Source organism: Temnothorax nylanderi, unplaced genomic scaffold (genome assembly GCF_030848795.1).
Source record: "Temnothorax nylanderi isolate EJ_2023f unplaced genomic scaffold, tnyl_v1.0 TNYL_tig0013_pilon, whole genome shotgun sequence".
In the NCBI taxonomy this organism is placed as follows: Eukaryota; Metazoa; Arthropoda; class Insecta; order Hymenoptera; family Formicidae; genus Temnothorax; species Temnothorax nylanderi.
Genome location: NW_027249075.1, coordinates 185,970 through 212,857, shown reverse-complemented (window position 1 = coordinate 212,857; position 26,888 = coordinate 185,970). Strand labels below are relative to the sequence as shown.

Sequence of the window (26,888 nt, the reverse complement as noted above, 5' to 3'; positions counted from 1 at the left end):
AGATAAGTATTAGGTACACTGTTAAGCCACTCAATATAAATTTCATAAATGATATCTTCTTACCTCATTGTGATTTGGTGTCGTTGGCAATACTCTTTGCGGGAAACCAGGCCTCGGTGTCATGTACATTGAGGGTGATGATAATAAGGTAGGGAGCTGTGTATTTTCGCGAACTCCATAACGTCTCGGGCTGCCAGAATATTGAGCGATTGGCAATTCACCAATTACTCTCGCAACTTTATGATTACGTTCTGGGGAGGGAAAATCTACCTCGCAGTCGCTCGCTGGCGTAACAACCTACAAAAATTACATGCACTTGTGTAAAGTTCTCTGCAAATTATCCAATAAGTGTTTGCCTCCTCTCCCCAATATTACTTTGAAAAATTCCGAAGTATTGCGATGATATGCCGTCGTAGGACTAGGAGTACTTCCAACACTGGAACTCGGCGGTTCGGGGGCGACACGACCTCTCTGTGAATCGTCTATCTCCAATTCTAGACTCGTCGTCGTAACTTGATTCGTATTGCTCGACGCCAAGTCCAGTCGCAGCCCCTGCCAATTGTCATCGATATCGTCGAATACCACAACCTCGCCGTCGCTGACAATAGCCATGCTTCTCGCGGGGGTGTTGTGATTCGACTGATAGTCTACGCAGCTCTTCGGTAATCCATAGTCGAGATCGGTAATACTTTTCGGTACGGTATACTCTACATTATTGCTATTCAAGATTGAATCGTAATTAATTATGCGACCGCTGCGGTTGCTTTTGGGCGAGTCGTAATCGAGAATGGATTTCGTGGCGTTACGTCGCACCGAGTGCACCTCGGAGGCGAACACGGTCTCCGTCACTTCTCGATTTGCGCGTTGCTTTCTGGTTTCACCGCATCTGAAAAATCAACGGCAATTTAGTAGGAACCTTATGGACAGAGTACAAGTCCTCAGCTGATCAAATACAGATTTAATTACCGGCTTCGTAACTCCCATATGGTCTGCGAGCTAGGGGACTTGTTATTCTTCTTAACAGACAGCTTATTATCAGTCTGAATATCCTCGTTATTTATGGAATTGGACGCAGCGAGAAATCGCGACTTTCTAGCTGGCACCTTCCCTCGGCTCTGCGAGAATACCTCTCGGCCACCGGCGATTTCTATAATTCTGTGAAACAATACAAGAGCTGTTACATACTCGTGATGATTTTTGACAACTACAAAACAGCCTTAAATTGTACATTGATTCTTTTGCATCTCATCACTCAAGCTTAATGCCTGTCAAAGTTACTGACGCTCGCGCATGGGATTAATACTCCGCAAGGACTCGTTTTCGCTCCTGGCACTCTTACCATCGAATCCTTCCAATATGTTTCAACGTTCAAAGCAGGTTTCAAAACAGATGACTTATAGATACACTCTGTAGAAAATATTCTACGCGAGCTCATTTCTATCTATAAATCTACGTCAGGCTCGGATATACGGGGAGCGTTCTATAAATCTCGATGTCAGAACCGACGCAGGACGATGTTTGCACTACGTCGTATCGTCCTGACGAGCGACGTTCGTTCCGTCGTGAGTCGTCGAGTCGCGCACGTGGGACAGGTAAACGAGCCACCAAGACGTAACTCAACTCGTACGTGACAGGCGGAGTTAACCCCAAAGCTGGCGCGTGGGGTGCCCCGTGGCAGTCGTGGCACGCGGGCCGCGATTGCATCTAAATAACGAGGCCGACGTTCGACCGAGCCCGGCCTCACGCACAATTTATCAGTCTTTGGAGTAATACCGCCCGCCCGCCGTTGCACCTGGAATGCTTTATTGAAAAATGTTCATCGGGTCCGCTGGGCGCGGGGGATCACGGCGAGACGTTTCACGAGGCGAGGGAACGTATATATGCGTGTATACGTAGGATTACGTAGGAGAAAACGGGCGCGACTTTTAAGCCCGTTTAACTCCCGTGGCGCCCATCTGAGCGCTCCCGTCGCCTCTTCGAGCGACTCCGAACTCCGACTCCGGCCGGCATCTTATCTCCTCCACGATTTACGGTACGGAACCGACGTCGCGGGCAACGTCAGCGACGAATCGTGACCGACCGCGACCGCGGCCCCGAGCCACGAACAGACTCCCCCTCCCCCTCTTCTCTCTTGTATAAAAAAAACAAGAGTATATATTATTAGCCAGAATTTTACTTGGGTTTTAAGGAAATCCAAGTGGAATTCTGGCTAATAATACATATAAAAATCCAAGTGAAATTTTGGCCAATAATATATTTTTGTTTGGGAAAATTATACTATTTTTGGACCATCCAATCTGGAAGTACTATTGCTATATCTTATATCATCTACTGCTGATTATTTGGATTTTTTTTAAATTGTTATATTGCATCCGATTTATAATCATGTATTGTATTTTATTAGTAATTAAAGATTGTCATAACGTTAATTTACTGTTAACTGCGTTGTACTCTCAAAGCCCACATTTTACTTTATTTGTTGAAAATACGTACACAACAGTGAATTTCGAAACATTTTGCATGAAGACGAGTCGAAGTTTGCATGTCAGCGAAATGGGAGTCGGGTGAGCTCGGATTTTAAAAATCGCATATCGGCAACTTCACTCGGATAGTCGAATCTGTCGAGAACAGATTTTGAAATGGTCCGCTACGAAATTTCGTCGACAGAACGTCAGCAGAAATCTGACAGTATTTGCTAACAATATATGTAATAGCATCAGATTGACCGTAGAAACTGAGAATCTGTCGTTTCGTGAGCATTTAAACGATATGTATTCCATCTTAGGTGTTAACGAAGTGACAGATTCCGTTCGGATTCCGCCGACAATCTATATACCGTCAGATTATATCGGCAGGCTCTGTCGGCGAGAAATACGAGTTTAATACAGATGATATACTGGAATCTGTTGCGATATCTGAGCAAATCTGCTGCCAATCTGTTGTCATATACCGCGGGCAGTTCGCTTATTGGGCAGTTAAACTCCTGATTCGTACGGGGAAACAGAAACTTGTGCCGGGCGCGTCAAGTTTCGCCCGATAATCGACAACTTCGGGGGACAATCACGGGATAATTTCAAATTATCGGGTTATCCGCGTACGCGTCTCCGACTGCGCCCGAGCAAATACGGATCGAATAACGAAAATATCGGGAGAATAAAAGGTATACTCGTGCGCCTATCTACGTGCGGATTATCATTGTCGATAAGCGGGCCGCTTCGAGTGCCAATCGATTAGTAATGACAAGCCGATACCGCGCCAGGGATTCCTTGCGCGGCGATGCTTCGTTCACGAAAATATTAAGAGGTATTTTCATCTAACTACTACGTGCGCCCTCGGGGAACAAAATTCGATAAGATACGTACGTTATATAGCCGAATACGTGTCGTGAATATTGAGCGGTTTTAATCCTTTCACGTCCGACCTTTTTCGATCCAGTTTGATTATTTTCGGAGGTTTTTGGAGGATATACGAAAAACAAAATCAAAACATACAAATTCATAGTGGCGAATACAAAAAAAAATATATATATAAAAAATATTTTCAACTTCTGCTGAAATTGTGTACGACAGGCTTTTTGGGGTCGCCGAATACGAAAAAATGGTATTAAACCATAGAAAGTCTAAAATAGCGGATTGCCAATGGCAAAAAAAAACAAAATATCTCTAAATTCCAATGTAGCGAGACTTTTTAAGGCCGCAAAGTGAAGATTTAACGTACGTACAAGGCAAAATGAATAAAATATATAACGAAACGCATATTGATGAGAACCGCGTAATAAGGGCCAAAAGCGGCCGAAAGTTTCCGGCCTAATTTGTATCGCAAAATATCGTATTGCACTTCCGCAAGTATTAACTAGTAAAACTGCTGCTATTCCTTTACCATGAAACCAAGAAACTTAAATATTTCGCTCATACATCTTAAACAGGGCGACGCACATAATGTCGGCCCGAATAATCCGAGAAATTAATTACTTATAATATTCGAGTATTTGAATAATCGCCACGCGCGAAGGTAACATTGAGCGCCATGCGAATCCAGTTGATCCGAGAAACGGATCATGCTACGCAAATAAATCAAATCAGAAACTTTTACTTCGCTAGTAAATGATTAACAATAAAATTTTTTTTATTCGACTTATAACCATCTTTATTAATTGTAATTGTCGCGATAGTTCGACCATCGGTTTTGGTCAATTATAACCGTCACAACGTTTCAACTATAGGTTTTGGTCCTTCTCAATCGCTGTAATTTTGATGTTAATGAATTCTTTATGATTTTAAAAAAAGGATACGTATTGCAAATAATATGACTCCTAACACTTTATAATAGTACTTATCGTAATATTTGTTAATTAGACTAATTAGAATTTAAGCAATTCCCTTCAAAATGAACCGTGTTTGAACCTAATGACTCAACATTCACCAGAAATGCAACGTTTTAAACGCGCTAGGACACCGGACGTAAATTTGTTGAAGTTGAATTTCAACCCTTTAATGAAAAACTGGCGCGACTTCGCTGCAAGTCGTAGAGAGCAAGCCGTGCGATGTTATTGCCGACGGCGAAGACGATGTTTCGTCGCGAGAAACCACGCCAGGGGAAGAGAGAGGGAAAAATATTTGCCGGACGGATTACACTGTCGCGGACATATTGACTTGTTTGCTATAGGTACATCGGAACAGCCCGCGCGACACATTAACGGCCAGGCGCGAGGAAGAGAGAGCAGGCTGATATTTGAGTGACATTTCCGTCCGAGTATATCGTCGGTATTAAGCTTAAAATTAACGCCCCGTTGAATATACATGGACACGGCGCGCGGGAATCGCCGCTCGCTGTGTCCGGGCACTGTGGAAACCTCTGTAGAAACTGTATCGGATATCGAAACCGGTCGCTCGTGTCCACCGTAGATACACAAAGACCGTACGTCAAATGGACTTTCATCGTGACGACGGACACGTTTCATCGCGAGCGAACGCTCGAATTTAACGTCGCGATACGACACGTAACACACTTTTGCGTGTACACAAGTGTTCGCACACGTCGGCCTCCGCCGCCGCCCGTTATCGATTCCTCCGCCGTGCGATTTAACAGTTTAACTCGGTAATTCGAACGCCCCTCAATTAACTTCATAATTTCTATTTTAATTCATTTCGTTTTTATAAATATTGAAAACTGTGACCTTTATTTACAGTACTTTTGATTTGCGCTATTACTATTCGCGCTTTATTTTCGTCATCTAATTTTTTAAAAATACCAGGCCGAACTGATTGACATGGTTTATTAATGATAAATATAGATTTATTAATGGTGAACAGTGCAGTATAAATCGCGAATTTTATTTTGGAATAATTATATTATTCCAAATTATATTAACTCAATTCTCCGACATTTGGTTAGTCAACTTTTATATTCACATCAGCTATAAAGATGTAGAAGATGCTTTATATATTCACTGAAAGTTTTGGACTCAAAGTCTCATATTTTCTTAAATTTTGGAAAAACGATTTTGTAAAAGATATTTTGCAATAACATTTTCGTGAACACCCCAAAGTGCGTCGATTAAAATAGCGGCGATATTCGTATATTCGCAAAGTATTAATCTTTCCGTTGGTAATAAATAGAACCGAGAAACCGTCGATATTTCTAGAGTTAATTACACTTCCAACGTTAAACGTTAAACGTTAAACGATTCTCTCGATTACCTTGAATCCCGAAGCTTGTAGCTGGGGCCTCCCTTGGTCGAGGTCAAAATGTACACGGGGCTTCCCTCGGGTCCGCTGTCGTCCTGCTGCGATTGTCCCTGATGATCGCTACCCGGCAGGCTACCGTATTGCGGCGCATCCTCGCTGCGTCCGGACGCCGAGGAGGAACTCGACGAAAGCGGCTTCGTGGCGTGCGGCAGTTGGCCCTCGACCGTGAAACCGGGCACCACGCTCGCCGTCCTACGGGACAGCGAACCTGATTTTTTTCTGCCATTCGCTCGTTTCCTATACCTACGAACGTAACTTGGCACTCTTAACAATCGGCAAATCGATTAGAGGGAGTATAATTGAAAAAAAAGAGAGAGAAAAAGAAGAAACGAGTTCCCGAACCATCGTTTTATGGTGGGAATCGACAGCGCATTATTGTTTATCGTTAACTGAGGAGTCCGATGGGACGAGGGTGTAACGCGACTCTTCGTCCTGTTTCTCCAAAAATTTGGAATTATCTAAATAGTTGGCGGAAAAGATCTGCTCTCGCAAGTGTGCGACGTATATTCGTCGTATAAATCTAATTACTTTTTACTTTCCTCTCCCGACGCAGTTTTTCATCTTTATTTCCGCACGCCTGTGCCCCATCTGGCTCCTCAATTACGTAATAAACCGTCCTATAATTTCGCGTGAGACGTTAGATGGAAATAATTGCATAATATAAAAATGTACGCAGGAATGAAATTGTTCGCATATCACTAATATTCTGCTCGTTATGAGATCGTTACAAAGAGATATGAAAAGTATACTGTTTAAAAACTACAATTACATAACATTGTTTCGCGCGCACTTAGTGCTTCGTACATAAATTTTCTGTTCCCTTCTGCTTCGTGAAACGAGTCTTTAAAATACCGACGTCAATTTCAGACACGTATATTAGATCGTCTACTGGAATATTAGACTCAAATCACCGTTATCCGTCGGCTTTTTCTCGCGGTACTTCCGGAGCTACCCCGATTAACCCGATCCCGACCCTTCGGGTACTCCTCCCCTCTTTCCCCCCTTCGGTAAATCGGTTTAACTTGCCTGTCGGAGGTATCGCGCTCGAGGTCGATCATGTCGTCCGATATCGCGGAGGCGCTCGTCGACGTGTTCGTAGAGGCGATGGTGGCAGCGACTGTTGCGGCGGTCGCGGCGGTGGCGGCGGTGGTGATAGCGGCGGCCTCCGTCTGGCAGGGGCTGTCATGCGGCTGCTGGCTGCTCTGCGTGGAGGCCCCCGGGGCCGGGGGTGGGCCGCCCCTAGGCCGGCATTTCGGAAAGAGTCGATTCAAGTCGGCGTTCTCCAAGATCAGGCTTGTCATCGCCACGGCGCGTTCATGTCTCGCAGCAGGATGTCCATTCTGCGGGCACACAGAGGAAGGAATTCGCGGTGTTAAACGCGGCGTGGATGAGATGCGACGTACATTCGCGCGTTCATTTTAAGTTATACCAGACGAGGCGAGGCGAGAGAGAGAGAGAGAGAGAGAGAGAGACTCCTCGTGTTCCTCAACGTCTCGCGCGAACGTCCCTATATCTGCCTGCACGTGTGTCATGTAAAGTGTCCGATGATGTACGCGCATTTTCCGTCTCGGAGATCGAGATGATATTTCTTTTAAAAAGACTTCTTTTAAAAACTTGCTGATTCGCACCGCTAGTTTTAAATCCCCCGTAGAGGAAGATCAATTTGGAGGTATCTAAAGAGGTCATCCGTCGAAATGTGTGTACCGCTGCAGTTTCAAACCGCTCTTTCGGTATATGCGAATGAAAAATCTCGCTCTTCCCTTTGCTCTATAACGAGATTGCACTTGCGCCGCCACTCGTGTGCGCGACACCGCGAGAGCGATACTTCATACAGAGCCGCGGTGTTCAAAGGGGATTGAAGCATCGCGCCCGCTAGGGTTGGGTCAGTGATGTACACGGGCCGCGGGGTGAGACACAGAGGCCGTGATACGTCCAAATGAGCGGCCGTTGGTTGGTTTCTCGCGCGCCCAAAGTTATCGGAGACAGATTATCCGAAAGAGATTATTGCGAGAAACAATTGCAGACATTGTGGTCTGAAAATTGCTCAACTTACATCGTTAGACTTTTGGAAAGGTATACATTTCCAACACAAGCTATATATTTGATACAAAAAGTTCATTTAAAGTTCTCATAGTAAAAGGCATTCGTCTTTTTTTTAAATTGATTATAAAGTCACTCGCGAGCTGTAGAAAATTTTCGCACGAAATTCCGAGAGGGTGAATCATCCCCAATTACGCGACAATAATTACCCACTCGCGAGTTTCTTTCATCTCACAATGGGCTCGTGCGTACACATACTTCGCGCAGACGAGTGCCGGAAGTTTCCTCTCCTCGCGGAGAAATTTGCGAGCAAACAGTTATTCCGAAACTCAAGTTATTACCTCGAGCATAGCAGCGCCCGTTATGCGCAGCCGACCAACCCCGTCGCGAACTTTCCGCGCCGAATTTATTGTTATGCAGTAACTCCGATGCGAAGCGAAGTCCCGTCGAGTTCTCAACGCGCCTTACCCGCGCGATGAACTTTACCCTTTTAATTAACAGCAGTTTTCCCGCACGGGACTTATGAAAATTCCGCGGTCGACGCCCCACGCGGAATTCTCCACCGATGTTGGCGCGGTGTGCTGTTGGTTCAACCTGCTCTCTCTCTCTCTCTCTCTCCGAAAAAATATAGAAGAGACGTTGCGCATTCAGGTCCGCGTGTGAGGTAACTACGAATTCAGTTTGAGGGACAGACGGCAAATGGGAAGAGAGAGTGCCCCGGAGTAACTCTTGACGTCGTTGCTCGCTTGTAAATAAATATTTGGCTTTCCGAGCACGATGGTTTATACTTGTCGTATATCTGTAACGTATATCTATCTGCCGGAAATTGAACGCGCCAGAACTGAACCGAGTTCAGTCCTCGAGAAGCGTGTACCGCGACACAGACGGTTCCAATTTCTCTTCTTTTTCGAGGACACCCCGATTCGTCATACGGAAGGGAGGAGATACCGTACGCGTGCATGAGTCATCGTACGCGTTCAATTGGTGCGTTGCGGTGCGTGAGTCAGCGCTGAATTACGGAGCGAGCGTGAAGGAGCGAGCGACATCGTATACGTTCGTTAATTTATATTACACACCCCCCTGCGCGTTATATGTCGGCTTCACTTGCGGAAGCACGTAGCTGGCGCGAGAAGCGAGGAACGGCGCGGCGCGCTCGTTTCGAGGGAAGCGCCGGACAGGCACGCGGCATTATTAGTTTCGCATAGCTGAACTCGATTTATCCTTTCGCGTCCGCCGCGGCTTGGCATCCGACAGGTAACGTATTCCCGTCGGTCGTTTCACGTGGCATTTTCTAAACGAGAGAACCGTGGATCCGCGTTCCGTTACACGCACCCAGTTCTCTCTATATACCTCCCTCTTCCCCAGTTTGAGAATTTTCCCATTGAAAGCGGGAAAAACGGTAGGCGAAGAAAAAGTTTGCGTAATAATACAAGTGCAGGTACCGCATGACGGCTGTTGAAGGAGGCATGATTTATTCCGTATAAACGGTCGCATAACTTTGCGTAATGCGAGATGTAATGCGCTGCAAAAGTACGTACGTGGGACAATTCTACAAAAGTAGAATTTGCCACGCGAAATCCGTGTCTCGTGTTCCGCCTCGTTTTTCGTGATTCGGGTGGAAAGAATCGGGTTCCTCTCTCTCTCTCCGCCGGACGCCGATGTGAAACAGCCGGAATTACGGAAGCACGCGAGCCGGCGTACGTTGGCCCAAATAGCGTATAATTCGTGCCATCGAGTCTAGACCTTATGCACGTAGAAACTTAGAACGGGCATTCCGTTCCGTTCCGACAGTGATAAAAGTACGCTCTCGCCTACTTGGCGCGGAAACGGAATGAACGGCGCTACCCAGCCTCGCCTGTGTAACAATGGAACCTCCATGAATCTTCCATCGTATATGACAAGACATGTGATCATCTACCCTGGAATGGAGGAAGATTGCACCGACGAAACTAATTTTGCCCGAAGAGAAACGTCCGTAATTCTCGCCGCGTAGCCGGCATGAAAACACAGATGTGTGATCATCACCTCCCTTTTAATCGCATTTAATTACGAGTCCGCAAAACTCTGTTGGACTTACATAAAAAGTTTTAGGTTTTACATCACTTTTCATATCGCTTATATGCATTTCAAATTTAGCGATCTTCATAGAATCATAAAAGGTAATAGTCTAATAAAGTACAACTGGTGTACTCGAGTACTCTCACAAATTTATGAACCGATGACCGCCGTAATAAAGATCGAAAACGGTGGCGAGGCGTACGGCTTCCTTGAAAATATGGGAATACGCTCTATAAACGGTTTCATTCCTCCATTTTCAACGTAGTCTACTATGCCATTAATCTACGATCTACAGTTTAACGCAGGTTCCGAAGCGACCGGGGGGGAGGACAATGGCATATGTATAGACCTGGCTGTCCCAGTAACTCTTCGTCGTGCGATTTCCAGTGAAACTACCGGCGGCCACTATCGACTTGCTCCTGTTTTCGAACTCTATCACAGGCGCCTCCTATTGGACACAAACAAATTTCTCGTAGCTCTTAAAGAACTTAAAGGGGTCTGCTCGGGACAGCAAAAATAAGCGTCTCTCCACGGAGTGTGACTGATATAAAGAGCGTGTAACCCGCTATCGCGAGTCACACATATAAAACTAACGATGCTTATTTAAAAAGGAAAAATCTAGGACTGTTGAAATTATGATTGATCGAACCTTTTTTTAGCTGCGCTCGGATCGTGGTTCTTACACGAGCCGAGAAGTTTAATGTAGCAGAACCTGATATCAACTAGACATACATTTTTGCAAGAGTTCATTCAAAAGCACGGGTACATGGCAGACCTTAATTCTCATTAACGTCAAGCGGACTTTAACAGAGTGTTAACCCGGCTATTTGATCGCCAAGAGATCTAATATTAAACACAGAGAAATCACGAGAGAAGGCATTCGGTCAAAGAATATGCTTTGAGCCAATTGTTTACTTCAAAGGTACCGCAAAATATTGCAACAAAATTAATGGCTTCCGTGGAACAATAGACGCGCAAGAAGTCTGATTGAAAGTCTCGGAAGAAAAGTCGTATTTTTCTACAGGGATTTTTCATAGGTCTTTCAGAACTCTGAAGTCTCCGACACTTTTTTCAAGCCAGTCTCCTGACTCACCAGGAGCTTTCAGGAGGACAACGAAGCAAACGCGGAACGCTTAGCCCCGTTAATAATCCCGCCTTCATTGTGTCAAGGGGGAAAGAAGCGGCCGACTTAGCCAATGTGCGGGATACCAGCCGCACCGAGCGGCCGCAGGTAGGACGTCGATTATACGCGGTCTCTTCGTGACAGAGTTAAAATTATTTTCGCCCAGGCTGGTCGGTCGGTTAGTCGGCTGGTAGCTACTACAGGGTGAAACCGATGTTGGGCTCGCTGGCGTGGGACACTGCTGCGAGCGGGCGGTATATCGCGCGTAACCGTGTAAGAGAGCAAGAGGGCAGAGGGTGGGTGGGCGCGCAGAGGGTGGTCGAACACGAGGAAACGAGAGGGTGGCGAAGAGGCGAAAGAGAGTCGGCAGCGAGAGAGAGAAAGAGAGAGGGAAAGAGGGGAGAAAGGTAGAGAAGGAGAAAACGAGAGCGAAAGAGAGGGAGAGAGAGTGGCGAGAGGGTGGGAAACGAGAGGGTCTGGTCTGTGCTTCGCTGAGCGTGGAATCAATAGGGGGTCACTGGCACCAACAGATACAATCGGCACATTTTGAATCCCGCCGCGCCGCACCGCGACGCTCAACACGCCGCGCCGAGCGTCGTCGCATTGCATTTTCTTCCTGCTTCCTCGGGGACAAAAAACGGCGAACGGGTTTTCGTTTTTTCGGAACGATTCTCTGGGCGGTTATTTTTTTTTTTTCGGGAACGCACGACAATGGCGCGGTGTCGGGCGAGAGGCGCCCGACACCGAAGTGCCGTGCCGTCCTGGCGATCGATTATCGCGCGGACTCCGAATTCGTCTGCGTTTTCCGCACGTATCCCTCGAGTACTTCGCGCTGCGGACGAAGTTCGTTCCCGACCCTCTGTATACGACCGCCGTCGACCAGGGAGGAAGGCCAACCCTCTTAGACGGTGGCGACCCGGTGGCCACTGCGTCTCGTTTCACAGAGCCGCGAGGGGTTTTAATATCAGACTAGATAACGAAGAATATAAATTGACATCCCGCGTTTTTAATCTAATCGATAAACGGCAATTTCATACTTCGATTCAATTTGAAACTTGCAGCGAGCTAAATAGCCTGGGTATATTAAAAACTTACGGCATCGCTAAAATATTAATTCTCTAGTCACACGATCCGATATCACAACTTTCGTAATCTCGTTAAGCGGATAATTTTGTAAAATTGACTTTACGATCGGCGAATTAGTAGCCGCGTGTTATACTCAGATCCCGTCACAGTTTCTCGCGCGAGGAATTTTAAATTATTGATGCTTATTAAAAGCATCGGCCACTTCCAAGATGTATGGTACTGCCACTTCTAAGGCGTCGCTACTGAAATACTGGTACTTCCTAGATGTATCGATACATTCGATATATATCCGTATACATGGACCGCTCGGATGATGTAAACTCTTAAGTGTTTGGTCTTGAGCCAATATACAACATGCTTCAATTTATGTGGCATCGTTTCGGTCGCGAAGGACTCCCACCGCGGCGCGCTGTCTGCGAGGCGCGCTGCAATTATGGGCAATCACATTAGCCTTGTTTTCGACTTTGTCGTATATATTGCGAATTATGATTCGTACGTGTGTACAATGAGTTTTTATGAAGCCAGCATCGTTAAGTCGATCGTTAAGCCCGTCCGTATTGTCTGTCGTGGCACGCACACCATTCGCAGATTCTCGGCCAAACTCGGAGATCGATTCGCTTCAGTAAAAGTTATAAGCATCGTCGTAATATGCCACAATATTTATTCCAATTCTTAGAATGAGACACGCTGGCGATTCGGTCTTAAAAAGCCAGATTTAAATATTAATTCTCCGAGCCAAACTCCTATGAATTTTTTTTTACATGTTACGACAATGAGATCCACATTAATTCATTGTATTCATTACGAACAATAGTTGCACATACATCGAGCAACAGTCGAACTTGATTCTATACTTTCTGACCTAAATTAGACTGTATTAATACTATCTGACAATCAATTCACTTTTCAGACGTGCTCATTGTTATATCTATTTTTCCCTTTACCGATATCGTACATTCTGCTTCTTTAAAAAAAAGTCGAGTAACGGATTGAGGATAGCGGGACTGAACGTCAACCCTCTTTTGAGAAAAACTAAAATTTTCCGTTAGAGGAGCTCTTTTTGTGAAAACTAAAATACCGTGTTACTTCCCGTGTAAATTCCTTTTTATTCTCCGCGATAAGGATCCAGATATATTGTTCCCTTTTTACAAAAGCCGAATACGTATGTACAACGTCGGCAAGCAAATTTATTAGTAGACAGCGCGCCAGGCAAGATGTACGGATGCACCGTGGCTCTACCCTTTATCACACGATCTCGATCGCGATTCTCCGTATCTCGCGATTCCGTAAAAAGCCGCGGCCGGTACCTCGGGATTTTCGCAAATCCAATGAATTTCAAATAATCCCGCTTCTTATGGCCACTTAAGATTATTGACATTCGCCACGGCGACGTTTGAAACGCCCGACGCGTTTCCATAATCCGATTCAATTAAAAACAGGACGTCCTCAAGAGGGTGCAAAGGGAGTTGGGGGAGGAGAGAGAGAGAGAGAGAGAGAGAGAGAGAGAGAGAGAGAGAGAGAGAGAGAGAGAGAGAAAGGGAGAATCGGATCAATTCCACGATCGCGCGAAGCGAATAGCTCATAATTTCATGCTCGTTATCCCGCCAGGAGGAGAACTTTGATTTATCAAAAGAAAACTTCGCGAGAAAAAGAAAAAAAAGATGATAATTAGTCAACTCGATAATCAACGTAGACTTCGGGTGATTTTATTCGCGTTAATTCAGTGACGTGGTACGGATCGTTGACACGTGGGAATTAATTTAATAATTAATAGCGTTTGTACCTCTCGCCGAACTCTCTCCCCTTTCTCGCTGCGACGAATTCTCGCAGCAACACCTCTAAACGAATATATTTAACGCATATGAATAAAAGATGGATTATTATGAAATCATCGGATATCCCTTCAGTCACAGATTACGTGACAACGCAAAGTTGATCCGGAGGAATTTAAGCTCCTCTAATTTCAATTTCAGTTTTAATCCTTTCTTGATTAACTCGTGAAGTTAATAAACCTGAGCGAGCCTAATTTGATACTAACATATTGAACATTTCGGCCATTACACGTTAAATAAAATTTCGGTTAAAATAAGAATCTAATTAAGACTTATTGAGATACGTAACTCCATTAAGTATATTGACGTCGTCAAGCGACGGGCCTCTTCCTTGTGCCAACGGCGTCATTGAGTCAACTCATGGGATTTTATGGAGCCTCATGGAGTATCAGGCCTCCGGTAATAATCCTACGGATCTAATGGCTTTAATTTAAAAGATCGTGCTCCAGCCTGACGTATATTGTCGGATCGCGACGAATTATGGGCACGCTTCATACGCGGCACGTCTCGCCGTGAGATATCGCCAACGGTCGGGCACAAATTAAAGGAATAAATAATAATAAAAGGAGAGAAAGAGAGAAAGAGAGAAATGGAAGAAAGAGAAAAATGAGAGAAGAATTTTGGTAATGGCGACCTACTGACTCTTTCATTTCCCGCGTTGAATTCGAGAGAATGCCATTCTAGTGATGCGATTCTCAATTTTTATTTGTATAATTTTATTTATATAACAAGTGTAACTATAAAGAAAATTTGATGGGTCAGTGTTTTATATTCTATATTGATATCTTATTTTTATTAAATCGTACAGGATATTCAATAATTTAATTTTTAAAAAGTGACGATAAGACGTACTCTTTTTGATCTACTCTATTTTGTCATCTTTCTTTTTCAGAAGATATATAAAAATTCTTAGGAAATAAGAAAACTTTCTAGGAATTCATTTTTATTTTTCACAGAGATTATTTTATAAGTGTTTAAAATTAAGCTTAAGAACACATATTCTTGTTGCTCCAGGCATTAATAATGCGACTTTTTAATACAAAGTATAATGGAGCACTAGGTCTCGATTTTACCTTAGAAATTACATGTACATTGAGAAACGTTGTATATGTATATTGAATATAAATACATATACCATTATAGGTATAGGTCATCATGTACCAGGTATATATAAAAAGAAATCCTTTCCGTGAAAGTTATATATAGCTCTTAGTTAGAGAGATTACTGTGTTATTGAAGCAAAAAAAGTATTTGAGAAAATAACATACCTTCTAAATAAGATCGCTGAACGGAAAATAAGAAAATAATCAATAAATATAATAAAATATGACAATTATTCGAGATACAATAGAAAAGCATAATAATAATAAACAAGATAAATTAATAAACGTGTTACTGACAATGAGACAGATCGATATATGGCACGTCGAATCACGCATTGACCACGAGTTGAACGGATTAATTCTCAAAATTAAACACAAATAAAATTTTTTTAAAATGTAAAATGTAAAAAACATAGGGTTTTTCCTTTATAAAATTATGTCGAGTCAATATCATCGAGTTGGCGCCGTCGAGGACTGCGAGATCATCATTCCGAGAAGGTATTAACATTATCTTCTTTTCCGGAGGTGGATATATCCCGTTTTAGAAAACCTCGTCTATCGATCTCGCCATTTGAAACAACGTCGAGCGGAAACCGCGGAACGAGCTCCTCGGATTTGAAAGACAACCTGATATACCTCACCCACTCGTAATCTTGTAATAACGTAGAGCAGTGTGGGAGTTTTAACATTACCTCTCCTTACGTTACCCGCTTGTCATTCGGTTCGCCGCCATCGTTGACGGTCAACAGATCGATACAACGGCGGCGGTCCCTTTGGAAAAACGAAATTCAAACGATGTAGATGTCGGTTACTCGTCGATGTTACACGCCAGGATGCGCGATCGATCGATTCGGAATCTCAATGGACGGGTAAACGCTTCCTATTTTTAGCGGCCGAATGTCGCGCTGGATTTCAGGTCGAGCCGGCACGTTATCAAACTTCTTTGCGCCACCTAATTGTCGCGCATACGGCGATGTGTGTCGACTCTCTCTCTCGTTGCGGCTCTTATTACTCCTTCCTTTCCTTCGTTACTCCCTCGTTACGGGAATATGCTTAACGATTTGAAACTGGACCCCTTATCCCCATCCAGAAATAAGATTGGATTTCTTGCCGTTTGGAATGACGTTTATTATCCTGTGGATACGATAAACTGGTATCGATATCTCGATAATCAATTTCTACATTTATTTTACATTTTATTGTCGACGGTTATTTTCAATAAGTCTGTTCTCACTCTCATAAATTGCGTGCCGAGTTTCGCGTGGCTCATTAGCAGAATTTGTACTCTGATATTTCACGGTAGAATTGACAATCGATTTTGATAGAGACCTTGCGCTAAACCAGAATGCGGGAAAGACGGCGCATCGAGTCACTCCACCGCAATCAATTCTGTTCAATTACACAAATGTCGCATTTGCAAATTCTGCATTGGCGCAGCTCAATCGCCCAATTGTCAGGCGCAACAAAATTCTGTTGTTGCCCTCCCCGTGTACTCGTTACGGTACGTCATTAACGTCCGTTAGCTGATGGTTTTCAAAATTTCGCCATCCCCTCTGACGTCTCGTCACGATTATATATATATATATATATATAAGATTCACGTGTCAATATGTCTCCGGCCGTACCCGAACGTCGATACCAGGCTGATGATTCACGTCTACGAATCGCGGGGAGAAGACGACGAGACGTCCATCCCTCCCTAGCCCTATTCTCATTCCGCACTTACGCTCCGGCGAGCGGAAATACCTCGAGCATCGAAATAAACGGTCGAGGGTCACTTGGTCGTTCGAATTCATACATATTTGGATAACAAAGTTCGGGAAAACCATACGGATACAATGATGCGGCTAAAATACTTGGACCTTGTTCGTTGTTGTTTCCGTAGCAATAAATTACGCGGTATTTATTACAGGTACGTTCAATTCTCGATGAGAGAATTCTCAATTGAGAATTCAAAATTACTGAAATTATACATTTGCTTCGTACGGTATAACTCTCTACGGCTCTGCCCGCGTCTCGTATAATCTGTACATATAGCAAAAAAACGTGCCGACGGTGATTATTTATGTCCGAGAAGGACGGGGAGGCATACGAATAAACTCGTTGAAACAAAGAGTAAGGTATTAACGACGCGATTAATACCGTCGAGAGTATTTTTCCGCGGTATTGTGATTTCCGCGTTTAAGCTCTCGGCACGGCACCGGATTCGGGCGCTGAGCAAGGTAGAAGAATATAATATACGTCATAAAGGTTCCGTAGTTTAAATAAATCACACGAATAACACACTGTTCAAGAATTGAGAACGTGCAACGTCCTAAATGACACAGAAAATATATATATATATGATAAAGAAAGTATCGATCTCGAATATATTACGAGAAAACATATAAACCTGTCCCGCATCTAAGAAAATCAATTCTTTTAATTCTGCCCTCTAACGTTTGCAGATTTTTGTCATTTAAAATGTACGAGTTTTTGAGAAAAAAGCCTGACTCGCGAAATGATACTATATTTATTGATCTTTTTTCCGTTCTCTCCACGTTAATTCCTTTTATTTTATATTCTCTTTATATTGCGAACTGGGCTTGATGACCAGCGAAAGCTCGCGGATTAAACGTCCTCACGGCCGTTTCTACGCGCGCGTGCACGTCGTAACGTATTGTTAGTCCGTCGCATCTTGGCGGCGTTATTGACAATGCCCGATGCACATGCAGCATCCGCTTTAGTGGCGCGATGCATGCGCCGCTACAGCATCATCCCCAACGGCCCTGTCCTACCGCCATCGCGTATTTTTAGCGGTAACGTACAAAGTGAAGCCCGATCTCTCCCTTTCTCTCTGTTTTTTAGTGCGACACGCTTCTAACGATGTTCCCCCCCGCGAAGAAATGCAAAACCGATGCAAACTAGATGTAGAGAGTCCCCTGCCATACTCGCTCGCTATTTCGAACCAGGTCGGGGTCAAACTAGAAGAATGCGAAATTTTTACAGTTCGTCCTTTCTCCTCTCCCTCCTTTTTTAGAGAAATATACATTCACATACATGTTTCAAATACATGATGTGTCAGACGAAATTGTATCTTTTACAGCTTATATCTGCATGATTTATATTTATCTACGCAAGGATTTTTTTCTTTTCTCTCTCTCTCTTTCTATCGGAGAACAAAAATAGCCTTCATGATGAGGCTGTAACACTTTCCAAATGGGAAAGTGTTAAAGCTGAAAATTTTAATATTTAATAGTTTCCCAAACAGGAAATTATTAAATTTTTGCATTTTAATACAGCACAATGATAATATAGTATAACATACATTTTTTTTTAATATCGATAAAAACATTCCATATGTGATGACAGTAAGATCGTCCCTATACTGGCATTCGAGTAAATGCATTAGACAGCAACTAACTTTCGCAGAACTGTTATAAACGACTATCACGCAAAGAGTAGACTGTCACATTTCCATTACGAATCTATACTGCTATTTTATGTCTGGCGGGTTTTACTTGATGGGCAAAGAAGTAATGGGAAGAATGAGAAGAATTCATGGGCGTTGGAATCCCCCCGAAGGAGAGAACATGGGCGACCATTTGTTTCACTCGATTCTAAAATACGGATTGCCACGCGACGATAAAAGAACTCGCTCGAGAAGCGTCGTTAAGATCGAGCCCTTTTTCGCGCGGGCGTTAAGATCGACGAGATTAGAGACGTACGAGACTCGTCTGGGAGAGGTGAACGGCACCGCCGTTACGATTGCGACGTGCACTTGCTCGCGAAAATTCACGATAGGACGGCCGATATTCCACGAGCACCTGTCGGCAGCACGCCGCAAAAAACAGGTACGCCAAACGGAATCGACAGGAAGTCACTCCGGCGGATCGCGAACGTCGAATATTTCATATCGCTGGGCGATCGGTTGTAAAACAGCGTGCCCGGGGTTTTTTTTCCCTATATCCTAGCCTGCCCTCTTTTTCATCGGATTCGAAAAAAGCAGGTTTCCGAAAATTCTTTTATCGAATCGATATTCCTCTCGCGTTCTATTGTTAACGTTACGCCGATTTAGTCGTTAAATTTCGTTACATTGATTGTAAAATTATATTCTCCACGTATTATGGAGTTTTTAATCAAATCGAAGCCTCGAAAAAAAAAAAGTTCGGGCTTTTCCGTCACTATTGTTAACTGAATCACACACGGTAGGATTTTGACCTCTTACAATGATTCTCGTTAATCTCACTGGCAGATCCTGTTCTCTGATTGAATTTTATTCTCTGAAAACTGTTCTCATTTTCTCTCTCTCTCTCTCTCTCTCTCTCTCTCTCTCTCTCTCTCTCTCTCTCTCTCGCTCTCTTTAATATATATAAGAGAAATTTAATTTTAATACAATTTATATAATTTAATTTTATATAAAGTTAAATCCTAATGTGTGAAAGTAGCCTGATAACCAAAAGTACAGCCATACATAGTAGTTAAGCAATTAAATCAAAGGAGAGAGCCTATCTACGCGAAAGCTGACGAAATTAAATGTTACAGAGCCAGATAATTTAAAAACCGCCAAGTCGAGCGCCAAGTTTACTTGCTAATTAATTTTGAGAATGCGAACCTGTAACGAGCAACATCTAATCTGAAAGTCTCGCAAGGCATGGAAAAAAAACCATGTCGAAGAGAACTCCGTGCTTACAGTGTTTATACGTGGAGGGAAAAAGCTCTTTTGATACAGAAATCGTTTGTTTTGCTCACTATTAAATTTCAGACCCTCATCTACTGGTCCGCCTTGTTTATGTTAAACAAGATTGCGCGCCACAGAGGATTAATCAAACTTGATTGTACATCCCGGGGGGGACGTCTTGCCTGTATTAAGATTGGACGATCAACGAACTACGCGCGGATGCACTACGTGGTGTGTCGTGAATACTTGGGGAAAATCAGCGTGCGTCTGAAAGAGAGAGAAAGGAAGAGAAGGGGTGAAAGAGGGATGAAGAAGGGAGAGAGTTACAGCATTCTCGATTGAAGCAATCCGGACCTCTACGTCAACAGTTTTTACGAGCTCGAGTTTAATTAACCACGCACGTGACACACAGACACACATGGCAGGCAAGGAACGAATGCTGAATATTTTCGACTCCGTTATTTTACGTTATTCTTTATGTACGGTTGCAATCGAACCCAGACATGCAGACCTTTTCGTTTTTGGCACACGTGTAATATACGAGAGAGCAAGGTGAAATTAATTATCCGATAAAGCAGAAGGTCCACATTACTATTATTATAAAATCAAGTTTTTCTGTTGTACTACTAATCGAAAGATCGAATCGTCCTGAGATTCAGATCAGTGGAAAAAAGATATCCAAGCCGTAAGTGGTGCTCTTCGTTATCTTGTGTAAAGTCTGCGTCCACCTCCGCCCGTTAATTAAACCGACCTTCCGTCCGAACGTCCCGTCGTTTCCCGGACAGAGATCGCTCGCCGGTGATTTTTATCGCCTCGGAATAGAGAGATAGCCGGCAAGAGGGACGCGAAGCGGGACCGAGTGAAAAACTGCTACGTACCTAGATCCTCAAACTCTCCCGGTTCTCCGACGCGGAGTCGCGGCGATTCATCCGTCGTCGCTCGTGTCTATAGCTAGAAACGATCGCATCGCTATCGTAGAACGCTTCGTCAACCCGAGACTTGACGACCTACGTGAGAAACGGCACAGAAAACCCGCGTGAATCCCCCGTGTGTGGTACGTGTGTATGCGCGCGCGGGTGTATCGCTCGGCTCGCCGCCGATCATTGCACACCGCGGGCGCCGCGGAATCGGGAACGGAAAATCGATCGACTCGCCGTGTGTGTGTGTGTGTGTGTTTGTGTGTGCGTTGCGTGCGTACGTATGCGGGTGCGTATGTATTTGCATTTGCACCGTACGTCCGAGGGACGACGTTGCGAGTCATCGCCGAGGAACGGCACTCACGCCGCTCCGAGCAAAATATAACCCACTTTGGGGCCCACGATTTTAGATAATCAAATTATTTGGATATCGTAACCCTAATTAACATTTTGGTTAGTGCCCCTTAAGTGAAAATTATTTTTGCGTAACTGCATATCGACTAAGAACTAATTGAGAGAATTGACTAGTACAACTTAAAAATCTTTGAAATAGATAGAGAATAGCTAATTACGATTTTTAGTTACGCGTAATCGTGGGCCCCAAAGTGGGTTATTTCCGTCTTTAATTTTTCCCAGAGCGCGAACATATAAGAAGCCAGTGGTAAGAAGGCAGAGCGATTCGCCTATCTCGCGCTTGCGAAAGAATACCGAGAGATTAGATAAATTGACTGAAATATTGCCGGCGATTCGCTTCTCCGCTAACGTCGCGTATCCACGTTGAGCGTAACGTCGAGCTTGCACGAAACACGGGGGAAGGCGAGTCGAGCAAGGTGAGCTAGAGAAAAGATCGGAAAGCGGGGAAAAAAAACCAGGGAAGAGAATCAGATAGAAACGAGCCTCTCACTCGGCCCCCTAAATTAACTCTCCCCTGAATTAACTCCCTTAAAAATTAACGCTCCTGGAGTTTCAGAGGAAAATCCTCTGAATTAATTATTCCCTCTGAATAAGGTAAATAAGTATCTCGCTCTATTTTTCAAACTTGCCTGCCCGTTAACTTGGCGTAAAAAAAAGTTTGACGTTAAACCGGGAATGCGCGAAGCTGGAGAGAGAGAGAGTCAAAAGAGCGAATTATCCTTACATTTTCTCAAAGTAAATAAGCAGCTCAAGGAAGATAAGCGTTTTTCCTGACTCGATTCCGGCTCTCGTTCCATATCCGGAATGATTTACACGCGAGGCCAAAGGGCAGACGCAACAAAGCAGAAAATCGTTCGCTTACCTCCACTCTCGTCTCTCTCGTCGAAAGCTAAAGCAAATAACTCGCCACCTGACTCGGCTCGCTGCTAGCTCCGCATAAATTCGACATCGTGGCGGCGGACGTGTGTTGAAGCGGAGTCGCGTTTCGAGCTTAATTGTCGGACGGAGGGAGGCGACAAGACCGAGTCGCGTCGACCGAGTCCGACGGGAAACTACTTCAGGAAAAACACATACGAGGTCACGACGTCTCTCGCGGAGACGAGAGGAGGCACCGGGAACAGTCGCGATAATTAAACGCGCCGATAATTAATCTCGAGAGAAACTAAATCAGGCTCTCTCGGGTTCGCGATCTCGCGTTATTCTCGCGCGACGAAAGGTCTCCCTTACGCGTTCCGGATGAAGGGGAGGGGGGAAGGGGAAGGGGAACTCGTCGGAGAAGAATCGAGCAGCGATCGCGAGGGAACCCCACAAAGATTCAAACTCCGTTCTCCGGTCGCGTCTTCTCCGTTCTCCTCCGACGTGCGGGTTCCGGCGACACGGCGCATGCACCGGCTGCGAGAAAAACCATCGCCAGCGCGTTCGTCCACCCGATCGTCCCGTATCCCGTCCCCGCGCGTACACAGCCTCGCCGGGAGATCGTGATCGGGGAGATCGTTTTCCACGTCGTCCGAAACACGCGCCTACTACCCGCCGTGCGCGAGCGGGGACTCGAACGAACGGACGGCGATGACGCGCGTCGCGTCGCGCCGCGCCGCGCCGCACCGACGATCAATCGGGAGGCAGACCCGACGGACGCGGCCGAGCGTCGACGAGGAGGTAGGCGGCCCACGTTTCCACCGCGGGTGCACCGAGAGCGGCCGATATGCCCGCGCGCGCCGTTTACCTCTCTATCTTTCGGTAGTCTCGGTAAGCGAACCCTGAAGGGGGCCTGAAGAGTCTCTCTCCGCCCCTGGTGTGGACGCGCTCGCCTTCGGCCCCGTCGGCCCCGATACTACGTCGCCGATATCGGCCTCGCGGGCGAGGGGGAGGCGCCTGAAGGGGGAGAGCGACTCGGAAACATCCCCGCGCGAAGACTCCGCACTCCGCGACGACGTTGCTCCCTCGCGATCGTTTTTCTCTCTACTCGTATACCCGCGCATGGGTCGCTCGCGCGAGGAATATCGCGCCGTGGTATCGGGGCGGCAGGCGGGCGGATCGATTTGTCGACTCGCGTGCGCCTACTCTCCTCGACGTCGTCGCTTCGCGAGGAGAGCGAGGATCCTCCGCCGCCGCCGTCGTCGTTACCTTACTCGCGAGTCGCGCTCCACTTTCTCTCTCTACGCCGCCACCTCCGTCATCGTCATCGTCATCGTCGTCGTCGCCGTCGCCGTCGCCTCCGTTCTTCCAGTTACTTCGTACATCTCACCGTCTCTCCGAAAGGGAGAAGGAGAGCGAGAGAGACAGCCGCTCTCGCGCGGTCGCCGCCACCACCACCACCGATGATAATTACCTTTTTGTCGCGTCGCGTTCAAGGCATACACTGGTCACTGTATTTAAGGCACGGTGCACTACTGGTGTCCGCGATCCTCGGGGGGGCCCGCAAAACTAGCCGCGATAATCCGGAAGCCGCGAGCGCGAGTCACGCACACACACGGCACACGGGGTGTACCGAGTAGTGAGTACCGAGGGTGGCCGGGCACTGAACGGCCAGATGGCGCTCGCGCCCGCGCGCCACCCCTATCGTCGGAACCACCACCACCGCCACCACCGCCGCGCCGCCCCCTACCGCCCCCTACTACCACGGATCTCCTCGCTTCGCCCCCTGGGTAGGATTTCCTCGTCGCCGCGTCCTCGGGAGAGGGGGCGCTCCACACCGTCCCCGATTCTACCCATGGGCGCCGACAGAAATTTTCACGGGGGGGGAGGGGACCACGTGCGCGATTTTCTTCGGAGATATTTTATCACTACCGTTTAAAATCCCAGGCTTTTCCTCGCCGTCGCGCTCGTTCCAAGAAGCTTTATGGAAAAATTTGTTCGGGGATGTTTTTAAAGAAGAATTTAAAGTACGTATATATATATATAATGGTGTTTATCGAGTGAAAAATAATGACTTTCTCGTGCTGTTGACCTCGACGCTATTTAAAATCGCGCTGTGCAATTTCGTCGCGTCGAAATGTGTCAGCGTAATTGACGTAGATGTAAGACTGCCGAAAATAAAAAGGATCTCCGGCGTTAAAGTGACATTGACTACGTTTACACGACGACTTATAAAGTCCGGTTTTACAACTACTGTATACTATCCCATCCAAATTTTTTCTTCTTATCATAATGATCTTGATGACTTAAATGTAAACCTATTCTATTTTATATTTTAAACATTTGAATCAGTCTCCTTTGATGTAAATATATGTACTAGAAAGTAGAAATTGTAGTTTAAGTATCAAAGGAAGCTTCTATTTAAATGATATTATGATCAAAAGAGGAGAAATTTTTGATCGGATATAGTACACGATAGTTTACTAAACCCAACTCATTGAGGGACGCATTATCGCTCGGCAAATATCGCGCGGATCAGACTTACGCGGTGCAACACGATGTTTATCTTTTTTTTTTTTTTTTTTAAGTATAGATAACAGGATAGGAGTAACGCAATCCAAAGTTTACGCGGATCTAAAGTTAGACTCTTATCGACGCTTCTATTTATAGCATTTTGCGTTCCGTTATTCTTTTAGATTCGTGGCTCGTTTGGAGGAGCAAGTATTTTTTTATATAAATCAATAAATGTAAGTGAAGCTAATGTTTACGAGATATATGTATAGCGACGACGCTGCAATTTCGCTCTATCGCTCTACCCAGAGTAGAGGGAACGGCGCGAAGGTCACGCGATAAAATTTGCACCACGCAGGCATGGCCAGCCGAGTATATACGCGCGTATATCCGCGTTTTCCAGATTATTTTTCGAGCTCTCTTCCGTGTACTTTGCACACCGATATTGATTGCCCAGGATATTTTCTGCGTACTTTCGCGATACGTCCGTTCGCGGGAATAATAACTCGTATGCCAATTGAGAAAAACAGAGGACGTGCAATGTACAAACATCGTTTATTTTTATATACAAATTTTGCGTCGTATTTGTATCTTTTACATATGTAATCATTTAGTAATGATATCTCGATTACCAGAACTTATGCTATATCTTCTCTATCCACGTAATGTTTTTATTTATGTATGACTTAATTTTTTTTTTTTATATTGTTACGTTTGCCTAGACCTTTCTTATCTTCGCGCAGACATCTCGAGATCGGTATAACGGAAACAAAATTGTGCTTCGGGAGGTTCTCCTTGCGTTTCCCAGACGCAGTTTGTATGCGTTTCATCAAGCGACTCTCCAATTTTCGACGTTATAACGAGGGCGAGGGAGACGTAACGACAGAAATAACATTGGTTTCCATGCGCGGCGAGTGTATTTTCAGTAAAAATAAATTAGCAACGCGCGGATGCGCTGCACTTGCGGCAAAAATCGATAATTCGGGATAACATTTTCGAAATTGCAGTCATTCGCACGTCACAAATTATGTTTCCGCTCATGAATGATACAATTTCAAAGTAATAACCTCGCAATTATAATCGAGCTATAATATAATATTGGGAATGGAATATGACAGCAGCATGACAAACAGCTTCTATATATTCAGCACTTTATTAGAGTCTTCATTGAAATAAAAATATAAAATAAAACGCGGAAATATAAAAAATCTTGAGCATATATTATCGATAATAATTATCTTATATATTTTTAGATATAGCAATTTTATTTTTAAAAATATTCTTTATTTACAATATATGTAGATGAAACTTCAATTTTCAGTTATGAAAATTTCAAACAATCGTCAAAATTTATAATATAAAATAAAAAGAATAATAGTGTTCAATAATAATTTCTAATTTCTTTATAATAATTGTATAAAAGAAAATCTGCAACATAGATATTAATTTGTTAGAGGAATATCAATAATTCGATTTTATATTTAAATACGATTTTAAAATAACATAAGGTCATTAATTTATTCACTGGATGTAATCTCAAAACCTTAAAGTGATATATATATCTTAAATACAAGATCAGACTATATATATGAACATCACCCTAAATAAGGGAAATTTTTACATGCATATACATGTAATACACATATTCAAGATGCAAGTTTAGATATTGAGATAAATAAAACATATACTATATATCAAGACTGTGTATAACATTTCAATTACAGAAGACTAAAGAAAATTTAAGCCATTTATAAGGCCATCTCATTGCATTGATATAAAACCAGTCACGGACATGGCACCTCATTATTTTTAAATTGAAGTTATTCAACATATATTTATATGAGATAGTTTATTATTACTTACTTTTGGCGTTATAAATGCTCTTCATCATTTAATTGACTTTTATTTATTTTATATATTCGAAACATCTTCCGCTACTGCTCGCTATGTGCTTCTTGCATATTCTGTAAAAAAAAGAGGTTATGTTTATGATAACACATAAAAGCTCATTCAAACGGATTGCGCATCGATGTAATATAGGTTCACATCGCATCTGACAGAGCCGGTTGTTCCAACCTATTGGTAAACTTTACTAATAGTTAAATCATGTGTCTATCCTTGTTTAATTTGAAGGAAAAACAAAGACATGATTTAACTATTAGTTAGTTTACCAACAGGTTGGAACGACCAGCCCTTTTGTTGAAATATCTTTATGTTAATATATATTATTATTTAAATTAAATATGTTGTTATTTTTTAAAAATTTTTTGAAATTGAAATTGAAATTGAATCAAATTAAACGTCATACCTTTAAATTTCCTTGGGCGACCTCGACAGTTGGCATAATTGCTCACTGCGCTGATCCGTGAACAAGTGGTTCGCGCTTTACGATCCGGTGCGTCACAAAACTCATCCAGAAGGAAGTGTTTCAATCTGTCTGCTGTCGAGTGTACGTGTTGGCATGTTTTGTAATTCGTACCAGGCATAACGAGTCGGAGTTTTTCATCATCGCGATGTGTCAAACGCACTACGATCGTCCACA

The 26,888-nt window shown here is 44.2% G+C and overlaps 1 protein-coding gene across 17 annotated transcripts in view; it reads right to left on the bottom strand.

Annotated features, from left to right (window-relative positions):
- Window positions 1-26,794, bottom strand: part of LOC139767905 (uncharacterized) — a 42,546-nt gene extending 15,752 nt beyond the window's left edge. For 8 of the 17 annotated variants that reach the window (XM_071697609.1, XM_071697613.1, XM_071697611.1 and 5 more), the window contains exons 1-6: window positions 18,297-18,392; window positions 6,774-7,087; window positions 5,700-5,990; window positions 967-1,155; window positions 376-886; window positions 64-297 (exon numbers count right to left, since the gene is read on the bottom strand). In XM_071697609.1, coding sequence (XP_071553710.1) covers window positions 64-297; window positions 376-886; window positions 967-1,155; window positions 5,700-5,990; window positions 6,774-7,087; window positions 18,297-18,377 — 1,620 coding nt within the window. In that variant the 5' untranslated portion in view covers window positions 18,378-18,392. Of the gene's footprint in view, window positions 1-63; window positions 298-375; window positions 887-966; window positions 1,156-5,699; window positions 5,991-6,773; window positions 7,088-18,296; window positions 18,866-20,527; window positions 21,807-21,842; window positions 22,558-22,703; window positions 22,839-23,104; window positions 23,213-23,309; window positions 23,479-26,209; window positions 26,311-26,654 lie in introns of those variants that run through there. The other 9 variants (XM_071697617.1, XM_071697616.1, XM_071697621.1 and 6 more) reach the window with 9 other exon arrangements.
- Window positions 26,795-26,888: the final 94 nt, after the last annotated feature.